We start from the raw sequence: 21,189 nt of genomic DNA, 5'->3' as shown, positions 1-21,189 counted from the left end.
TTTTAGAAGTCATTTGAGGACTTAAGGGTCTAAAATGAGCTCAAAATTGCCAAAAAATTAATGTAAGAGCCTCATTTTCACCTCCGTTACATATTATTTGCAACGATTAGACATTTTTCCGCTCTACTTTATATCAAATAAATGCAAATAATATTTAAGGGAGGTAGTAGTTACACACAAATTAATACAATACATAGTACAATTTTTACACAAAAAACGAGAAAATATAAGATGGATGGAGTATATAGTTTTCAAGTGGTTGATCCTTTTGCATTGTAGATCGCACATACATACTCATTTACAATTATTTCCAATTGAATGATTGTAGTGTTGTCGTTAATAGCCCTTAATGTTGACATCTTTCAAGTTGTGTCTCTTTTCAAAAAATAAAATATTTTAACACGTTTTATACAGTATATTCTTGTGATTTTGTGAATGAACATCATTTGGGACCTTATTTATTATTCCCTCCTATTGTATTTGTTGGAAACATACATTCTTCCACATAAATGGTTCATGTGTTAAACACTTACACTGTTTTTTAATGTAAAAAAAAAAAAGTTGAATCTTTCTGGGGAGTTGTGTGGATTTTAAATGGTGGAGCTTTTTGCACCGTAGATCTCACGTGTACTATTTAACCCATTTGCAGATATTTCCTTTTTTTTTTTTTTTTTTTTTTGTCTGAAATCATATTTCCATTCCAATTAAATGATTGTAGTGTGCGGCTAAAATCATCTGCACCGTTATCTTTCTTGTCAATCCAAAAGATACGTAGTACAAGTCTTGCGAGTGTAATTGATTTTAAGCCATAAATATCAACTTTTATACTCTCTCCGTATGAGAATATCATGATTCATGGGACATTGAAAATTTTGAAACATGGAGTATTATAGTATTGTATATTCAATATACGGAGTATTAGTTTTGACTATAGGTTTTTATTAACATACTCGTATTAAAAATATATTTTACCACGTAGTATAAAATATGTTACTCCTTCTGTTTTAAATACTTGCTCCATTTCTATTTTTTTGCACTATTTATTTGTCATACTTTGACTAATGTTTGTGATTTATACATAAGAAAAAAATAGTCTCGTAGATACTTGTTGGAATCATCTCAATGAATAGATTATTAATTTTCAATTGTTAAAATTTATATTTATTGATAATTAAAAATATTAGTGATCAGATATCAGCAGCATGCGTGTCCAAGAGAAATGGAGTAAGTATTTAAAAACGGAGGGAGCATTAGATAATTATTAATGTAAAGCTTCATAATACTACAGAGTAATTTTAGAAATAATTTTTTTAAATATTTAATTATATAAAATTAAAGTCAAACTTTCCTTAATAAAAATAAATAAAGTCAAACTAGTGTATTGACATGCGTGCAATGTTAATTGTGTCATGTATTATAAGATAAAAAGAGTAATAACTACACTCAAAATAAACTATACGCAATTGTCAATTGGTATAGACGCATAGTCATGTACTCATGTTACTTGTATATTTTGAGTGTATTCAAAGAAAAATATTGACTAGAACTAGAGTTATTTTGAGGCATTGGAGGAATTATCAAAAGAAGACAATTTATTACCTTCTCTCTGTATCTCTTTTATTACTCTATAGGTTATTTTAACATGATAAGTATGGAGAATAATATCTATCCTAACATATTTGGTGATTTGAGTTTAAAATATTTGTCAACGTATTAATAATTTCAATATCAATTTTGTTTTACAAAAAAAATTACTTTTTTTTTTTTTTTGTGTGTGTGTTTCACTCACTTATGGCTTGGATGATTACCTAGGTTTTAATTCCCTCCCAATTGTTATTGTGTTGGATCGAACACGCGGTCTTTTCTACCAATTACAGCCTCAATCAGCATTGCACAAACACTCAATTGGTACAAGTATTTGCATATTAGTGATAAAAAATATTATCTTATAAAAAATACAGAGTATGGTATATAATAAAAGGTATTACGGAGTATTTAATTGGAATAATGTCTTGACAAGCATTATTAAATGAAATAGCTCAATATTCTAAGGGCTTGTTCTCATACGTTTATTTTCAGCTCAGTTCAGCTTTTAATTTCTTTCTCTTATAAAATATTCATTTTAGTTCAGCTCCCAATTTCCTTCTCTTATAAAATATTCATTTCAGTTCAGTTCAGTTCAGCTCCTAATTTCCTTCTCTTATAAAATGTTCATTCAGCTAAGTTCGGTTCAGCTGAGTCCAGTCTATGAGAACAGACCCTTAGTGCATGTTTGGTTCATCATGGAATAAATTTTCACATGAAATCATATATGTCATGGAAAGTTTTTTCCCTGCTAATTGCATAAAATTTGTGTAAAAGTGTTTTTTTTTTTGGTAAATAAAAGTGTTTGGTTGACATTATGGGAATTAGTATTTTTTAGAAAATACTCCATAACTTCCTTTGTATTGTAGGAATTCACTTATGTAGGAGGGCTCAGTGAGTTTTATTACAAAATATAAAAATTATTAAAAATGTAAGAGAGATAAATAGTAAAATATTAGTAGCATTTTATTACGAAATATTAAAAATATAATTCGGAGAGAGAAGATGTTAAGTATTGGCGTATAGCTGCTATTTACATGCCAAGTAAATAGCAGCTATATGACAAAATTAAAGAGTGGTATTTTTTTTTTTCCCTAGTGGTACAATATTTGTACCACTGTTACCTATAATAGCTATAAATAATTAAATAGTACTACTAAAATAGCTTATACTCTAGTAGTACATTAAAAATCCCACTGTAAGTATAATGGTACATTTAAAATACCACTAGCAATAAAACAAAATTCTCAAAAACCAAGTAGATTTACCAATTAACCCTTTTATATGCATCCTAAACATATACTTCCTCCGTTCTTTATTACTTGATCCGTTTTGACTTTTACACTATTCACCACCCCTCCTTTGACCGTATTTTGTGAATAATATGTAAGAAAATATATATATTCATGTATGATCTTTTTTGGATTCGTCTCAATAAGTACTATCATAATATATAACTTTTATAATTTTTACTTATGGAGGATTTAAGTTATTGATCGTGAAAGTTTTGCATTGACAATTGTGATAAAAGAAACAGGTCAAGTAAAAAAGAATAGAGGAAGTAGGAGTTATGCGCCTAGTTGCACTCGAGAGAAGAAAGTGTTGCATTATTAAGAAACGAATCCCTACCTTGTAAAAAGTAGAAAGTTGTTCTTATGAATAGTGCACGGACTTTTATACCCTTCAAAATGTTATTTTACCTTTGTACCCCTATATACCCTTGAAAATGTGTTTTACCTTTGTACCTCTATTTGTAATTTTGTACTCCAACCCAACTTCAAATTGTTCTGACCCATCTACATTTCCTTACACATTTGAGCTTTCTCCTCCTCCTCTCCATGACTCCATCTCTTGAAAGCTTTTAACTTTCTCTCTCCACACTATCTTTGCCATTTCAAAGTACTAAATTCCACATCTTTGTTCACCACCTTCCCAAAATTTCCAAATCAAATTGTGGCCAAAAAAAAGTTGACAATACCAATATATAGCGGAAAAGGAATAAATAACGAGGACCTTTTCGCGGTCGATGGTCTGGAAACGGGAATGCTGAGGAAGGGGGCCTCGAGAAGGGAGAGGGGAGAGGGGGAGGCGATGGAAGAGGGCGGCCGGATTTTCTAGGCCGGGAGCAACGTCCATAGATTTAAAACAGGATTATCATTAAGTTAAGAACATTCTACTATGGATTTTGAACTTCATAACCTGTAATGATAGGATCACCCTAGGATTCTATTTAAGATCATTATTTTAGCATATGAGCAATTCATCAGTGTAAAATAAGATTAATTTCATAATTTAGTCTAGACTTGAATTTAGTCACTATACACTATACAGGATCAGACTTATTAAGTCTAAGAACTCATTGGTTAGACTGGACTTGATAGGTGGATATAGCTTGCTTTAGTAAAATATATGTACATATCATGTACGGTTGGGCATAAGAGTGTGAAGGAATTGGTTGTTTCGGTTTCATGTAAGCTTCGTGACTGAGATCGTGTTTTATAGTTTGGGGTGTTATTAACATGCTTATTAGGGGAGCTTAATTTAATGTTTTGTAAAAATAATTTGTTGTATTGTTAATGTGAATCGTGTATTATTATCTTGAATATCCAATTTTTTTGGATCGAATATTTATAGATTTTGGATTGGATACGGCTCGGATCATCAGATTTTGAGAGTTTAAAACAATCACTAATTCTTGATATAAGTTTATTTAAATTTAAATAATAAATTTATAATAATTCTAATTTTTATTCGCGTAATTAATTTTTATTTTCAGATTTGTTTTCTCATTATCATAAATTGGGTGTTCTTGTGTTTTTGGAAAGATCAATAAGGGCTTTATACAATAGAGTAAGTTGAATTCTAATTTGGTTGACTGATTAAATAAGTATTTCAAAGTACTATTGTGTATGTATAAACATGAAACGCATGATAATGCGTTTTCTTTCTCATATAACTTCTTTATTTCTTTTAAGAGTACTAATTAATAACACCCCCCCTCTCTCTCTCTCTCTCACACACACACACACACACATTTATCTCTTTTCTGACTTTATCTCCCTGTTCTTTTTTTTTTAAATGACTTTGGAATTAAAGGTTCACTTGCCACATTTCTCCCTTCCTTTACTGCCCAAAACTCTTTCTCCATATCTTTCTTCTATCATAATTCTTCTTGTCCTTGTTCCATTTTTTTTTAAAAAAATAGGATTTTAAAACTATAGATTGTACTTTCTCGCCTCCTTCCCCTCCTCCCATATCAATATTTCTTTCTTTCTCCCCTGAGACCTCTATCTCAACTTTTCTTTATCTCCCTCTTTCTTCTGGCCTCTCTCTGTCTCTCTCTCCCTTCCTCATATACCTTTATCTCTAATTAGCACTCTAACTTTATTCGATCTTTTGACCTCCTCTATCTCTCTTGGCCCTCGTTATCTCTCTATCTCACTCTCTTTTTCCCAACTCCTCTTTCTTATTCTCTCTTTCTCATAAATCCTCTTTCCCATCTCTTGGCTCCTCTCTCCCATCTCTTGGCTCTTCTTACCCAACCCTTCTCTGTCTATCCCCTAACATGTTCTTTAATTTACTCTTAGCTCATGTCCAGCCTTTTCTCTTTCTCTTTCTATTTTATTTTAACTTTTCTCTCTTTCATAGCACACTTCTCTTTTAGCCCATCTCCCCTCTCCCCTTCTCGTGACCTTGCCTTCTCTCTCTTTAGCACCTTCATATCTCAACCCCCTCTATCTTTCTTTCTCTTTTGACATTGTCATTCGGTCTATCTATCTATTCTTTCTCTTTCTCTTGGCCTCTTTTTCTTTCCCAACCCTTTTCTCTCTCTCTCTCTTCCATCACTTTTTTATTCCTGGCTCCCTCTGTTTTTTTTTCTCTCTACCCCTCTCTTCCTTTCCCATCCCCCACCCTCTTTTTTTTTCCTCTCCATCTCCTCCTATTTCTTCCTCTCTCTATCTCTCTTTCGCTCCTCTCTCGAGTCTCTTCCACTCCTTCTCCCTCTTCCTATCTGTTACCCTTTATCTTCCTAAAATTATCTATAACTATGATTGTATTAACATAAAAAACATTTAGTCATGAATCTAACATGATTTTTTTATCAGAATGTTGAAAATTTTAGGCCTTGTTCTATTGACCTTATTTTCACTTATTTCAAGAAAAATTCAGAAAAAATAAGTTTAAATGAGTTGTGATAAGAGCTTATCAGGGTTACCCAAGTTCAATTTATTACTAAAATAAGTTTTAATAAGGGTTAATGAGTTCAGATAAAATCAGATAACTTCATATAAGTAAAAATCAAGTGCCCGTAAAAAAAATAAAAAATAAAAAAAATCAAGTGAATAGAACGCACTCTTATTCTAAAGGTGTTAATAAATTAGATGTCTCAATTGTCACGAAATCACGCTGTTTAATTAATAACATTTACTAATTATTTAAAAAAAGTGTGTCCAAATATAGTTGTCAAAATCTAGTCCCCCTATCTTGCTATTTCTTTTTTGTTTTTCCCTCCCTTTAGCTTTCTCGTTATTTCACTCATCTTTTGTAATTTTGACTACTTTAAAATGTAGTGTCATCTTCTCCTTAATGACACTCTAATAAGTGTTCTTAATAAGTACTCTCTCTCTCAATCTCTCTCTCTCCATCCTTTTCAATGGGTTATTTTTGGGTGTGTTCACCTCTATCCTCTCATCTACAGTTCTACGTTCTCAATTTTGAGTATCTCTTACTCCTACCTTGAATTTTGTTTAAGTTTTCATTTCCTTATACTACTTGTTACGGAGAAAAAGTAACAATTTTGCAACTACATTCTTTCATCAAACACCAATCAGTTCTACATAATGTTCTTAGCACACACATATTGAGATTCATCCAACAAAACAATGAACAACTACAAAAAAAAATAAAAAAAATAAAATTGAAGTTACATGGTTTGTAGGGTTATTTAACTTGTTTGTTGGTTGGTTATATTTAATTATTTATGCTATTTGGCCAATCCATCTATTGCTATATAGAAAAATGTGTTCGCACATAACGGAATTGAAAATGTACATTCATACAAATGGAAAAACATAGCCACTAATTACGATTAATGTTAAATTCTTAGAATATCCATTTGAGTAACATCAAATGCAAGAAACTATTCAAGGACTTTTTAAAGCTATCTTAAGCTAAAACACTGAAATGAATTGCCTACTTATCTTCACCAAAAAAAAATAAAAAAAAAAATAAAATAAAAAAGTGGCAAAAATTATCCAGTATCCATAATTTATTATTAAAAGTTTAACACCCAACAAAACCAATCAATTGTTTCCACCAGCAGATACTCAACCTAGACCTCGACCTTCTTTTGATGAGTTGAAAAATGCAAACATAAGATATTGATTATTAATCCTTTCACTGGAAGGGGATCAGGAATGAGACACAGTCACAAAGTTCTCTAATACTCTATTGAATGATGTGTATTACTTTGATTTGAGCTGCTTCATGAACTATATCAAATTCCTTTCCCCTAAGTCTTCGTAAAGTAGACTCACAGCCTTTTTCATGACCAACCTTCACTTGCATTAAACTTGGGTAGCTACTATCTTCTTGACCTCTTTTGAAGTCCCATCATATAACAAAAGCAAAAATAGTATAAGTAAAAATATCAATAATGCTGAAAAAACTCAATTCTGCAGTGATTGATTCAGCTTCCTATTCCTCCATTAAAATTATTGAGACATTAAATTAAATATCATAATTTTATAGTAAGGTATATTCTAAAAATGCACCCATGATAGTTTATAAGAAATCATATGCCACTCATCTCCTACTTAGTTGCCCTCTAAAGAAAAATACATCAGTACACGAGAATAGACTCAACGATCCACAATGGAGGCTATATTATTAAAGTAAATAAATTACAATGTAATCAAACATATTTTTTAGTCCAAACTTTACCAAATTACTTAGCAAAAGAATCATGTTATCTACGACACTAAAAATACCAATCTTTTGAGCTATCTTAACAGATTTAATAATATTCAGACAACACTATAAATTCGCTTATTATAGCTCACAAATAACAATTTTCAGCCATATTATAAGCATGTACAAATTCTCAATTCAAGGTAATGCTTATGTTAGCTACCGATCAATAAAGTATGAGTAATAGTTTTCCCAAATGCTCACTAATACTCGCATCAAAATAGAGAAACTCAAATCAAAATAAACATGGATAATCAAGAAATCAAAAGTGAACCAGATTTAACTATGAGCATTTTGGATTAAATTGCACAACTAAACTCATTTTTTCCCCTCTACAGAATTCCAACAATACCTATAAATAAACAAAACCCAAATCTCAAATTCAAATTCATCAAAATAAACACCAAAAAAAATAAACACCAAAAAAAAAACCCTGAGAAATAGAGTAAACATAAATGAACCAAAAAGATATTTGCCAAAGAATAAAAGGATACTAAAAAGGGAAGGCATTGGAGATCGAAGAACTCACTTAATGCTGCTCTTTCGCTAGCCATTAACCTTTTCACTTCAGATCCCATTCAATCTCCCCATTTCCCCTGTTACTCTCTTCACGAACAAAGCAAAAATAATTTATTTTTTTTTAAAAAAAAAAGTCAAAATGGGATTTTTACATGAGGTTAAATATCCACAATATAAACTTAAATTATAAGATCAAAAGAAGGTTTGTTACTCTATTCCAGATGAATTAAGAACCCTCTTTGTCTTATAGTCATAAGAAAAATTTGTTTAATTTTGCAAGCATTCTATCTTCCTATATTTATTAAAAACATGGCAACATTATTATAGTAATTAGGGGCTTATAAAAAAAACTGAAAATTTACTGAGGAGCAACAATTCCAGGATGGTAATAATGAGTGTTCTCGACTCTTCCAATAGTTGGAGCTGATATTCCAGCAGACTTCATATAGAAAATAATCAATTAGATACTGAATGATCTAAATCAAATATATAAATAAATAAAACCCTAGCTTTATGATGCATGGGAATATAATCCCAATTTTTTTACCAAACTGAATCGAAACCACCCCAAAATTCTGAAATAATTTGTCACCCTCCATTTCTGCATAGATAGAAATTAAAGCATCGTTCATAATAAAGGTACAAGAAATATAACAAAAAAAAAGGAAATGAACAAAACCTTAAAAGTAGAAACAATAGCACCCAACCAATCTTCATGATGAAACAATGAAGGAAGAAACCGAGTTAATTATTATAGCATTCATATTATAGCCTAAATGTTCAGAAATTTGTAAGTAAGGAGGTTTCTCTCCTTGGGCCCTCAAACCACCATAAATACCGGCAGCCTTGAATCCCTTCGCAGCTGTACCTCCCCCAGAAATCTACAAAAGAAACTAAACACTGAGATTTCAAGCTTTTCTTTCTTCATTTCAGATATGAAAATAGACGTCAGAATCTGTCTTGCTATCATTTTAACTCAATATTCAGGATCAGCATGACCTAATTCGCTAACCCCACTCCCCCAACCCCCTCAAAAACTACGATCATAGACATGCGAATTGGTACAATGAAGCACTTAAGAACTTATAAAATAGTGACACTTTTGAACAAATAATATAAATAGTAAACTTGCATTTATGTACCATTCCATGTGCTGCAAATTAGATAACATTGTTCAGGATAAACAAGAAAACACAAATATAATTCGGAAATCAGTAACCTGCTGCCAAGGTCCTTCAGGGATAAGTATAGGAGCTGCAGGTATATAATTCGCTGCAAGTACGTCCTTCACCGCATCAGTAGCAACTGACGACATGGAGACTATTGTCAATTCCCTCCTAGACCCAGACAGTCTGCAAAACTGATTAAAATGTGTATTGAAATAAAATGATTCAGGGTAATCCAGACACCATACAAATATCATTTTCCAAACTGAGCAACTTAATTATTAGCTTACTCTTATAATAATCTTACAATTGAGAAATTATCAAGACCTTTTTGTTGTTGAATCCTGGAAGTTTGACAGGAATGTGATGGAAACAAATCGACATTGTTGAACAAATTTGGACTTGCTGCATTTTCAGAAAATGTGCAAACTTTTAGAGTTTTTCATATTAAATTCAATCTATAATACTGGAAAAGTGAGGAATGCAAAAAAAATTAATAAAAAAGGAAAAACTTAAACATTCTTGAGTGTCTTAGAGCTAAACAACCCACAAATTGAGGAACTGATACAAATCAACAAGACAATAATCAACATACTAATTCATTCAATTCACTCACTAATTCACCAAACCCATTTGAATTAATCACCAAATTTGACATAATAAGGAGAACAGAATATATACTTATAAAAAAAAAACAGTAAACAATCATACAAGCACAACCCAAAAAAAAAAAAAAAAAAAAAAAATCAAGCTTGAAGGAAGCTAGAAGCAAAAATTAAATTTTTAACATCTAAAACACCCATATAAGCAATAACCAAGCTCATTGTCTATCATGTTTGACGAAAAGAATAATGTGCTGCCAATTTCTCTAATCTAAATATAAATGTACTGTATTAGGCAAAGCATCATAAGATGAGAGGAAGCACACTAAGCAATATATCTTAAGAAATAAACCCAAAAACAATTCATAGAACCCACTATTCATTCAGCACCATTATTCTGGAATGCCAATGATGCCTTCATCCCAAGCCTACTCAAGAACAAGGCATATAGGATGTGCAGAGAAACACGAAGAAGCAACAATTTAGCAAGAGCTGCCAGAAAAGGAAAGTGTAAGCTTGATGGCTACATTATACAAAATAAAGAATTGGTTTTTTTTTCTCAATTTATAGTAACAAAGCCTAAATGTTCAGAAATTTGTAAGTCAATAAAATCTTTCTCTAAAGATTAATAAGGATAATTATAAAATACAGTTAAATTCATACAAGCACACAAAAAAAAAAAAAAAAAAAAAAAACCCTACAAAATCCATAAAAGCAAGAAGTCACTCACAGATACTTATTATGAGGTTTGGAGCTCCAAAAGCATTTGAGCAGAGTGCTTGAGAACTTCTCTGAGATTGTCTTCCTCTCGATCTTCTCCTCTTTTCCCCCTGGAACTCAACAAAGCCCAGCGAGCGAGTGAGAACTACAGCAACTTTAGAGTTATTACAACTCAGTTGTTGTATAGGGCTAGCTGACAGATTCGAGGGGTACATTATTGCTCACAGATCATCAAGATTTATACAAGAAGACCTGTATAAAAACACACAAAACAAGTATGAATAGCAGAAACATTGATGTAGATAGTTGCAACTGAAGTATAAGTGAGCAATCTAAATAGTCAAAGAAACAGGAAGAGACGTACGCTTAAACTCATCAAGACCCCCGACCAGATTTGGCATTTAGGTAATGCCCACCTGCGAACGCAATCATAGTAGGGTGTCCTTTTTTTTTTTATCTATGCCTCCTAGATTAACTTTGTTATGGGAAAGGTCATAATGTTTCTCTTATCTTATGACAAACTTTAGGCAGATAAGTCTGCCTCCTTTTCAAACACTTTAAGAACATGGAACCCGTCTTCTTCACAAGATTACAAGTAAGAGGAATCTTCGGAACATTAAGTCATCTATTTCCTTATGTGCACTTCAGAAACTTCTGTCAGTTTTGTCGCACACATTATTTGTTATAGGAGTAGATAAAGTCATAAATGACAAATGACATAAACAATATTCAATTTCGGGTCATGACTACGTTGTTTGGTGATCGTGATGAGTTGTATTTTCCTAAAGTAATGACTACTCTCTAAGCTTTAATGAGTATTGGGCCATTGGCAGGCTTTTAATACATACAATCAAGAAAATAAAGTAAGCAAGCAGAGATGTAAATTAATTGAAGTGCTCGAGAACAAAAAGTCTAGAAGAGTAGTATATTGTAATAATCTCAAACAGAAGAGCTTGATATACTTTTAGAATCCATCGCCTCAAAAACTCATGGAGATTCATAGAAATGCAAGGTCTAACAATGATCTAACTTTGCACATCTTTTGAATAAAAACTAATTATTACTTCACATACAAAGGATCACGATCCTGCTCAGCATCATTAAATTTAAGCAGGAAACGGCACACATAGTTGACATACAAAAATAGGAGATAAGAGTGAATATATTTGAAAGACTAACCTCTTTACTTAACAAGGATATCCAGGTTGCTTTTTCGGTAGTTAAGTTGATATGGAGTCAAGGAGGGCCACGCAGTTGAATTTTCTTTTTTGTTATAGAAGCACAAGACTAACTTCAAGCACTACATTATTTTGCACCAACCTGCAATTGCTGCTAATATTACAGTAGAAAAGATAAAGGATGCTCAAGTTATCAGTTGTATGGTGTAAATTACTCTCACATATAAATTAATAAATTATAAGGAGACTATCATATCAAACACGACTTCTTTGTTGCCTCCTTAATACTTCCCAAACTCACTTGATAAGTTATTACACTCATATAAGTAGAACACCACCCTTACCTAGACATACCACATGTACAAACCTTTACATATATATTTTCTCACCTCATTTAATAAAAACAACAAAAGGCTCATGTAATACGAAATAAGAAGTTAATTAAGAGTGATGAATAAACTTGGGAAGATTAGTGTTTGTTCATCAAATCTAATTTATAAACATTTAAACCCTTCAATGCATTTAAACTAATTAACTTTAGTCACTCACACATTTGAAAATTTAACATATACATTAATCCTCATCACTTTGGCAAATTATCAAAACATCCTACTTTCATTGTAAAATTACATCTAATAACCAAGTATAATGAGAAGTTGAGAGCAATGCATTTTCATCCTTTTTAATCTAACAAACCTAGCTTTAATTTTTAATCTCCAATTGAAACTTCAAGGATCAACACCCTCAAACATCACCTATAGCATCTCATGTCTAAAAGCAAGCTCCCCAGCAGATAACCACTGATTTCAAGGCAATGGCAAACTGGCAGAATAAAACAATAATTACCATAATATGCTAAATATGCAAAGCTACTGCGACTGAATCAAGGCAGCAATTTGGTTCCATTGCTAAACTCCAATGATAAAAACTTACACTTCTGGTAAATGTCCATGCTACAAACAGTACAAAAATCTACCTAAACCTCTTATAATCTCAATCAAGAAATGAAAATTTATAGAACCTACTTAGTTAATCCTTTAAATTTAGCAAAAATTGATCAATGTTAGAGACATAATCAAGGATAAATCACCAATGAACCAACAGAAATTGAAATTAGTTCTTCACAAAACAAAACAAAACCAAAAAAAAAATTAAAAACAAAAATTCAAATTTTAGAGCATATACCAGCATCAATAACAGCATCCCAATCTGTAGTAATTCCATCTTTCAGAAACTGCTACGGCAGATAAACCTGTGAGATCGCTAGCAATACGAACAAGAGAAGGGTTGAAAATTGAACCAATAAGAACAAGAAAGAGAAAGGAAACAGATATTGTATACACAACACATCAATATTTCCATTAAACTGCAGAATTGTTCTCAAATATCCAAAATAAATCCAAATATTCCTAATAAACTGCAGAAATTTACTCAAATATCCAAAATACATCCAAATCCCTAAGAATCTTAGTATACATCAAAATTCTCCTGGGTCCATCTTCCTCCTTGCAAAAATTAAATTTTTAACATCTAAAACACCCATATAACGTAAAATAGTGAAATTAATAATCAAAGAAAGTCAATATCTTGAAAACTTATAAGACTAATACCTTAATTTTGGTGGGGTTGAATCAAAGATCCAAAGTAATCTCCTCTTTCTGGAAAAATACTGAAGAAAATAATGAGTGACCCGAATAGCAACAACCCATGCTCCGAACATCAATTCGTGGGATCAAAGCTGCGGCAGAGCTTCTTCCTTGCTTGGTTTCTTCTGGAACATTCCTCCGAACATCTTTGCTTTAGGAAACCATTTGAAATCAAATTCAATAAAAAAAACTACATGAAAGCCTAGAAATAAATAAAACAACCTTCATATAAAAGGTAAAATCTAATCGAGGAGATGAACATCGAAGTATCGAACCAATTAAAACAAGAAAGATAAATGAACCTTAGCAACCGCGTCGCCAAAACCGATGAAATTGAAACACTGAGAAGAATCGAAGCCCATCGCCATGGTTTTTCAAGGATGATCGGTGGTTTTGAGCTCATCTCCATCATTGTTGAAGGAGGACATATTTTCTCTCTCTAGGTTTCTCTCTCCTTGTTTTCCATTAAGAATTCTGAGCTTTTTTTTTTTTTGAGATGAAAAGGAGGAAAGGAACGATTTCCGTAGATGTTGCTTAATTATAAACTAATTCCCTAATTGCGTTGGTTTAAAAACTTATTCCCACGGTACCGTCTATGTAGGATTGGTACAAGGTTCGTAATTTTTTATTTTTTGGTTCAACATAGAACCGCTAACGGTGATAGCGGTTCTATACAGTAGAATCGTATAGAACCGCTAACACCATTAGCGGTTCTAATAATCAAATAGCAATTACCATTAGCAAAGCTAACATATAAACCGCAAATATTGTTAGCGTTGTTTTAGTAAAACCGCAAACTGCATTAGCGGTTTTTGCCTGTGAGCCTACCACTTTAAAACTGCTATTTAAACCTGTAAGTGTGCTCCAAAGAAATATGAACCTGAAAAATTTTAAAAGGCATAATGCCTAATAAAAAGAATCTGTGACAAACCAACAAATATGCATTCATCCAAGACAAAGTTAATAGCAAAGATTATCCAGTTTATTATATACATATCAAAAGTCCTAATGCATTTCTCCAACACAAACTAAACATATGTTCATCAAAATATAAACAAAATGTTATTTACATATAATTTAAGACCAAAAAATTGCTTCTAGCTATCTAACACATAGGATCCACGCTGCTTCTTTGAATGATGTTCCGATGATCCAAATGCAGATTCATTAACGTCTGTAATGGGTGATAGCTGTGAAATAGTAGAACTCAAGGTGCGTGATCGTCTTACATATGTTAATGGTAGTTGGGGAGTACAAGATTGATGAGGAGAAGACTCGTAATTCAAAGAGAATGAAGATGGGCTGAGAGTAGTATGTGGTGATATGGGAGAAGTAAGTGGTGAGGTAGGAGGACAAATAGAAGGAGTACATTGAGGAGGAGGAGTGGCAGTAGCAGCAGAAGAAGTGGCAGTAGCAGTTTGAGTAGAAGTGGCAGCAGGAGTGGTAGTAGAAGTGGCAGCAGCAGTAGAAGGAGTGACAACAGTAGAAGTATTAGTAGGAGCAGGAGTAGGAGTATTAGGGATGTGTCGTGGTGGCCTAGAAGCAAGGATACCTAATGAGGATGTTGATTGAGTGGTGACACCTACATCATGGAGCATGTATGCTTTGCCAACTGTATGCAAGGTCTCGGTGCAGGAACTTGCTAGACTTTGTAAGGTGTGCAATGCCAACTCCAAAGCTTTGTCAACAGGCAAATCGGAAGTAGACTCTTCCACACGAGTGCACGTTCTCACAACCTCGGCAACTGTTTCAGACTAGATAAAAATAAAAATAGTTAGCTGTTTAAATTTAATTGTCATTAGGAAAAAAAAAAAAAAATCACATAAGCACCATTGCGTAATTCTTACAAGCACAAACTCATTAGAGGCGGACTGATATTTAGTTGAAGACGTTCTTGGTCCGGCGGAGTGATAATAAGCTTTGTAATTGTCCGATACCAAGCTAAATAGGCATCCAATGTTGTTGTTTGACCCATGGCCAAAGTGCCACCAACAACTCTATCTTCTCGCTTATTCCACTCTTCTAAATACTTGGCATGGATCTTGACATAATTTTTGTTTTTTGCACCTCTACGATCAATACGATGAAGTGACTCACTCGTGTTACACGGAAGAGGGATAGTTTGGTCAAATCCAAATTGCCGCATCACTCGATCGGGAAGATGATACTCAACAATGTCAAAACAGATTAGTGGTGAGTAAGTACGCCACACATGTGTATCGCTTCAACATATTTCCGGAAGTAAAGAAAGAATATCCTCCGTATACGGCTTCCATGTCATCTGTTAAATGCATACACCAAAGAGATGACATTCAAATTATACATCTATAGTTTTAAAATAGCTGTATTATTGCCTTAACTATTTGGAACTACACATTTCAGCTTCAAGAATGGTTCCAATTAAGCTCAGGCCTCAATGTTGTCAATATTCAGCATATTAAAGTAAACAAAGAATTGTTCCTATTAAAAAAAAAATAAACAAAGAATTGGTTTTAAAAAAAAAAGTAAACAAAGATGCAGCCTTCTTTATGAAAGTAAACAAATATACAAAGCATTGGTATATAACCACATATGAATCAACTACTCTAAAGCATTATAGAAGTAATAAACTAGCTATAGGGAATAATTTCAAGCCTTTAATCCCACTAGCTTGAACCCCACTGTGCTCATACACTAAAGTACGGTGGCGTCCAAAAGGGAAGAAGATAGAGCAAAAGAGTCGCCAACAAGTTTTTTAAGGAACTTGTAAACCGTTCATAGGATGAAGGTTACACCCCTTAACGATCCAAGAGATCGTCAACTCCATAAGGTCATGAACCAAATAAGGGTCCGGGGATGATGGTACAAATCCAACCTAAAAGAGATTAAACCTGCCCTAATAATAGGCCTCTACTTTATTCTGCTCGTATTCATGTGCGCTTTCTGATTAACATGCAATCAATAGGATTAACCCTAAACCTGTTTAATCTATGTTGGTTGAATTTAATGCACACATAAACTATCATTGACGATCACCTGAATTATAATCACAATTAGCCCTAACAAGATTATTAAATATCTTATTAAGCGTGATTACAAATACCAATTCCCTTTAGCATACATAAAGGGTGATCAAGCAATAAAAAATATCAAGCAACATAATAAATAATCAACATCATGAATAATAATAATAATCATAAAAATAATAACATTCATGTTAAAGCATAAAAGCAAGATCCTAGGCATGATACTAACAAGATTAATAACAAACCCTAGCATGTCACAAGGCAATAAAAATCAAATCTTTAACCCTAACATGATACTAACAATCATAAATATTAGGAAGAACATAGAAGGCATCATAGCAATCATATTTAATATAAAAAATACCCTAGACATGATACTAGGAATATCATAATAACAATCTAAACATGATTTCTACATCATAATATCAATTAAAACCATTAAAGCACTTACTTTGATGCCTCGTACCTCTTTCTAATAACAAAATACACACGTTAGTAACTTCAAGGAAAATAATAAACAAAGCAACTAAATTAAATAATTGAAATAGAGATTTGGGACCAAACCCTCATAAATTAAAACCTTTCACGCCTAGGGCGAAGGCAACTTCGAATATGGCTAGGTGTTTCTAGATCTTGTGAATGCGGAATTTTGTATGAAAAAGCAAGAAAGAACTGAATGCTAAAGAATACTTGAGAATGAGAGAATTGGTGAATGTAGATGATGAATTGTAGAAAATTGGTGAATCAAAACGGAGTTTTTAATACGATATTTATAGAGAAAATCATCCAAAAAAGATAATTTAACAAAACAGAGTCTGAAGATCGCAAAACAGGATTGGCGCCAACCCTGGCTAGCGCCTGGCGCCAAGCCTGGTTCCGGGCGCCAAGGCCTGGGGTTGGACGCCAAACTGGATTTCAACGCGTTTTTGAAAATCTGATAAATTTCCCGTACTAGAAGATAAAATAATATAATTCCTTCGAAAATGCTATTTGATCTTGATTAAAACTCTGAAAAGTCAACAAAGTCAACTTATCAATGCTAATTAATTAGGAATGAAAAGAACCTTCTAGAAGATCCTAGAAAACTAAAACCATTCCTAATTGCATTAGGAATGATAAATCATATTAGGCCCTCCCCTAGATCATTGGGCCATACATAAAGCTCAAACCGGGCCCAGTTTAGTAAATTGGCCATAACTTCCTCAATATTCATCGGAATTGGGCTTATAATATATCGTTGGAAAGCTCTTTGCAAGCCCCATCCAACTACACCACTGTTGGACCCATATCATGGACCAATCAAACTGGATTGGCTGTTTTCTTAAAATAAAGTTTTTCAAAACAGGGAGAAGAGAAAAGAAATAGAACTTTCCGCGACACTAGACCTTTCCACACTTTCGTTTCATTCGATTATGATTCGACGTGAAAGGTAATCATCACTAGGTTTGGTTTTGGGGAGACACAAATGGGTGTCTATAGAAGCCCCCACTTTGACTGAGTTTGGAGAAACGCAAGTTTCGAAAACGAAAGTCAAAGTAACGATAGGGACGGAAAATGATTCAGAACGTTCTGCGATCCTAAATCAATCTTGTAACGCCGATACCTGCAAAACTAGCATTAGTTAAACAGATAAAAGAGTTAAGAAACGCGTATCTTGCACCGTCGAGCACACGTCTCTGAAAGTAACCGATTTGCTGCTTTACTGTTTTGATGACCTCCTGCAAGCTAGAGAATGCCATCCCGCTTGAAAACTGCTACGCCTGTAACTGATTCCAAATTAGAAGATTTCTTCGCCTGAAACTATCCTCCCCTCTATGATAACATTCCACGTCCAAGGGAACATCATCGAAGATTATATTTCTCGAAACAATCTCCATCCGCATTGATAATATTCCACGTCCAAGGGAACACTATCGAAAATTATTTCTCTTGAAATAATTCTCATCCGCATTGATAATATCCCACGTCCAAGGGAATACTATCGAAAATTATTTCTCTCGAAACAATCTTCAGTTGCATTGATACGATAATTTTCCAAAGGAAATTACCGAAGATCCACGCCTGTCGATCTTTAAAAGTTCGCCTGTACTTTGCCTCCTCTATGCCTGTACGTCGGCGTTCTTTTGCTTTGAACCTGTATGTCGGTGCCCTTTGCTCTTGAACCTATATGTCGGTGCTCTTTGCTAATGAGCCAATGCTTAGGCGCTTTAAGCTAAGTGAGACGATCTTTTATCAGGTCGATCACTTTACGTAATCAAGCCGATTACTTAATCATGTCAAATTTCTCAGAGGGGCTAACTGGCGTACCAAGGAACCCAAAAATATATTGCAGAAAGTCAGCACAACCCCAACAAGTGGCTGGCTGCTTTGGCGTCGCTGAAAATCCATCAGCGCCAGTCTAATAGCAGTAGCGCTAGGCGCCAAGCCCAGATGGTGACGCCAATTCCTAGGGACTGGCGCCAGCACGGGATTCTCTTTAAATTCCCGTTTTCGTTCATTTCTTGGCTCTATTCGTCGCGAAAGCTGCTCGAAGAAACCGAAAGCTTCAATTGCTCATTGCTCACTCGTTTCTCAACCGAATTCGCTCAAATTTGTTGCAAATCAAAGCTATTTTCATCTATTTTCCCGATCTATGTAAGTTTTCCTCAAACTCACGCCGGTTTTTATGAATTCTTGGCATGTTTATTCACGAATTTTATGGAAATTCGAATTCTATGATGCTCAATTTGCTTTGTTTGTCAAGTTTCATGCCATGAAATTGCTTGTTTATGTTTATATATTGCCTTGGGAGTAATATGAGACTTGTTTGACTCAATTTGGTGAAGAAATGAGCAATTTGCCATTGTTGGACCTCTTAAGGTCGTGAAGAACAATGTGGTTTGTTCTTGACGTTTTTGCTAGCAATTCTTGTTCAATTTGTCACAATAATCACTATAGTGTTGCAAGAAATTGTTTGATTGCTTGAAAAAATACTGTCATGCTCAATTTGAATTTGTGCTCTATTTTAGTACTACGTGCTCTATTTTTGAGAACATAGTATCATGCGGCTAGGCGAACCTTAGATACTATAGAACCTTAATTTATGATGATTCCGCACAATGTAGCATGGATAGACAACGAGGCTCAGGTTCACGGTCCTGAAACACTAGACGAGAGCATGAGCCCGTGGAGGACGACACCACGCCGTCCACTTCGCTTGGTCGGCTCCCCGAGTGGGATGAGCAGACTTTGTTCTTTGCCCCTGTCCACCACATTTCTGAGAGGGTAAGACGGGGAACCGAGCCTGGGAGGACACGTCATCACGGCGCTGGCTGTGATGGTCTAGGCGATTTGTACAGGATGCACATCGCCAGAGATTGCGAGACGAGACTCCTATGGGAGTCCTGCGGGCTAGTTACTCTGTTCGAGACCTCCAAGGCTATGGTCGCCTCCAGCGGGGGTCACCACGTAGTACGCGCTTTGGTGGAGTTCTTCTGGGACACCACCAACACTTTCCATTTTCCCTGGGGCGAGATGATGGTCACCCCTACAGACTTCAGTCTCATCACAAGACTGGATTTCACTTCTGTGTCGCTGCCGTTCGACGGTGGGATCGACTTCTTTTCTTCAGAGGTCTAGGATTTGTTGGGGCCGATTGCTATTCGGGCCCGAGCTGAGGTCGAAGCGACTCAGTTCAGTGCTAGAGGGATTCGCCGCTCGACGCTGGCAGCGGCCCTTGATGACGATGCGACCACCCGAGAGCAGCGGGTGCGCATCTTTGTGCTGATGTTATTGTCAGGGACATTCTCTTCTGACAAGGGTAGTAGGGCATTGCTTTACTACCTTCCTGCTGTCCGTGATCTCCAGCGGATCGGGACCTATGACTGGGCCGGCTTGGCCTACGCTGAGGGACACGTGTCGTCATCGGTCCTTTAGGACGAATGTCGCTTTGTCTGCTTTCTGGAAAGTCGTAGAGGTAAACATTATTCCCTATAAATTTTAGCCCTATATATTAGTTAGCATTTACTCACGCTTTTAACTTTTTTGTAGATCTGGTTCTACGAGTACTTCTCTTCCGTTGCGCTGGCGAGACCATCACCGAGGGGATATCCGGTGAGCGCCTCTTGGGGCGGCCACCATGTGGACATGTCTACTGCACGTGTCCGGAGCCGGATCATCTCGGTACGACTCTTAGCGTTTATCTTGCTCTTCTTTGGGATTTTAGACATATTCTTGCCTGATTGGTGTTTTTTATAGGGACCTGAGGTAGTATACCGACCGTGGGGCGGTTGGACAGTCCCTGGATTAGCCGCACAGTACTCTGCTGAGCGTCGCTATTTTCTGGGGACCTACGGAGTGGTTGTGTATTTAGGAGAGAGAGTTGCTAGACAACACTCTTCTGATGTTTTCGTCGTTCATGTTCCTCCGCCACGTCATATGTTCGACGAGAGACAGTTGTCGAGCATGGCCGAGGGATCTGGTTCTCTCTAGCGGTCCCATGTGATCCTTGGGCGGTGTTACGCTGAGGAGCTACTACCTTTATAAGCTTCAGGCCCTGTACCGGCTGAGGATGTGAGGGTAAGAGTCTTAGCTTTTTATTTTTCACTAAGTAGCCCCCAAGTAATACCTTACTGATTTCTTTCTATTTTATCAGGATGGTCCCACTGAGTTTGTGCCACCCCGTATGTCCATTCACTACCAGGGGGTATACGGGCCGATCGAGGAGATGATTTCTCCGGCTCCCGAGGGCGAGCGCTTCGTGGAGCGGTCGATTCCTCGCCACCAAACTAGTGTAAGCCTAGTTTAATTCAGAATTTTGT

The 21,189-nt window shown here is 34.9% G+C and overlaps 2 protein-coding genes across 20 annotated transcripts; both read right to left on the bottom strand.

Moving 5' to 3' along the window:
- Window positions 1–6,673: 6,673 nt before the first annotated feature.
- LOC110714584 lies at window positions 6,674–14,032 on the bottom strand. 19 transcript variants are annotated; one of them, XR_002510135.1, is made up of 9 exons: window positions 13,688–14,028; window positions 13,350–13,536; window positions 12,925–13,002; window positions 11,741–11,890; window positions 10,572–10,813; window positions 9,547–9,644; window positions 8,753–9,433; window positions 8,084–8,160; window positions 6,674–7,183 (listed from the first exon to the last, which is right to left on the bottom strand). XR_002510135.1 is itself a non-coding variant. In XM_021893125.1 (8 exons), exons 5-8 carry the CDS (start codon window positions 10,774–10,776, stop codon window positions 8,787–8,789), a joined length of 612 nt encoding a protein of 203 aa, XP_021748817.1. In that variant the 5' UTR covers window positions 10,777–10,813; window positions 11,741–11,890; window positions 12,925–13,002; window positions 13,350–13,536; window positions 13,688–14,015; the 3' UTR covers window positions 7,190–8,786. The 19 variants fall into 19 exon arrangements, 1 of the variants encoding a protein (XP_021748817.1); XR_002510140.1 differs by having other exon boundaries at window positions 9,293–9,433; window positions 13,688–14,020; XR_002510139.1 differs by having other exon boundaries at window positions 8,084–9,433; window positions 11,741–11,893; window positions 12,925–12,991; window positions 13,688–14,032.
- Window positions 14,033–14,306: 274 nt separating this feature from the next.
- Window positions 14,307–15,373, bottom strand: LOC110714117 (endochitinase A-like). The gene is made up of 2 exons (XM_021892590.1): window positions 15,233–15,373; window positions 14,307–15,139 (listed from the first exon to the last, which is right to left on the bottom strand). The coding sequence occupies exon 2, from the start codon at window positions 14,981–14,983 to the stop codon at window positions 14,483–14,485; it is 501 nt and encodes a 166-aa protein (XP_021748282.1). The 5' UTR covers window positions 14,984–15,139; window positions 15,233–15,373; the 3' UTR covers window positions 14,307–14,482.
- Window positions 15,374–21,189: the final 5,816 nt, after the last annotated feature.

This window comes from Chenopodium quinoa, unplaced genomic scaffold, assembly GCF_001683475.1.
Source record: "Chenopodium quinoa cultivar QQ74 unplaced genomic scaffold, ASM168347v1, whole genome shotgun sequence".
Taxonomy (NCBI): Eukaryota; Viridiplantae; Streptophyta; class Magnoliopsida; order Caryophyllales; family Amaranthaceae; genus Chenopodium; species Chenopodium quinoa.
This window is presented reverse-complemented; position numbering and strand designations above follow the sequence as displayed.

Excerpts from the sequence above, each read along its gene's own strand:
- LOC110714584 (XM_021893125.1), bottom strand. The coding sequence starts at position 10,776 with ATGTACCCCTCGAATCTGTCAGCTAGCCCTATACAACAACTGAGTTGT. Across the intron at positions 9,645-10,571 it reads AAACCTCATAATAAGTATCT|CAAGTCCAAATTTGTTCAAC; the intron begins GTGAGTGACTTC and ends CTGAAAATGCAG. Across the intron at positions 8,955-9,292 it reads CTGAAGGACCTTGGCAGCAG|ATTTCTGGGGGAGGTACAGC; the intron begins GTTACTGATTTC and ends TTTCTTTTGTAG.
- LOC110714117 (XM_021892590.1), bottom strand. The coding sequence starts at position 14,983 with ATGCTCCATGATGTAGGTGTCACCACTCAATCAACATCCTCATTAGGT.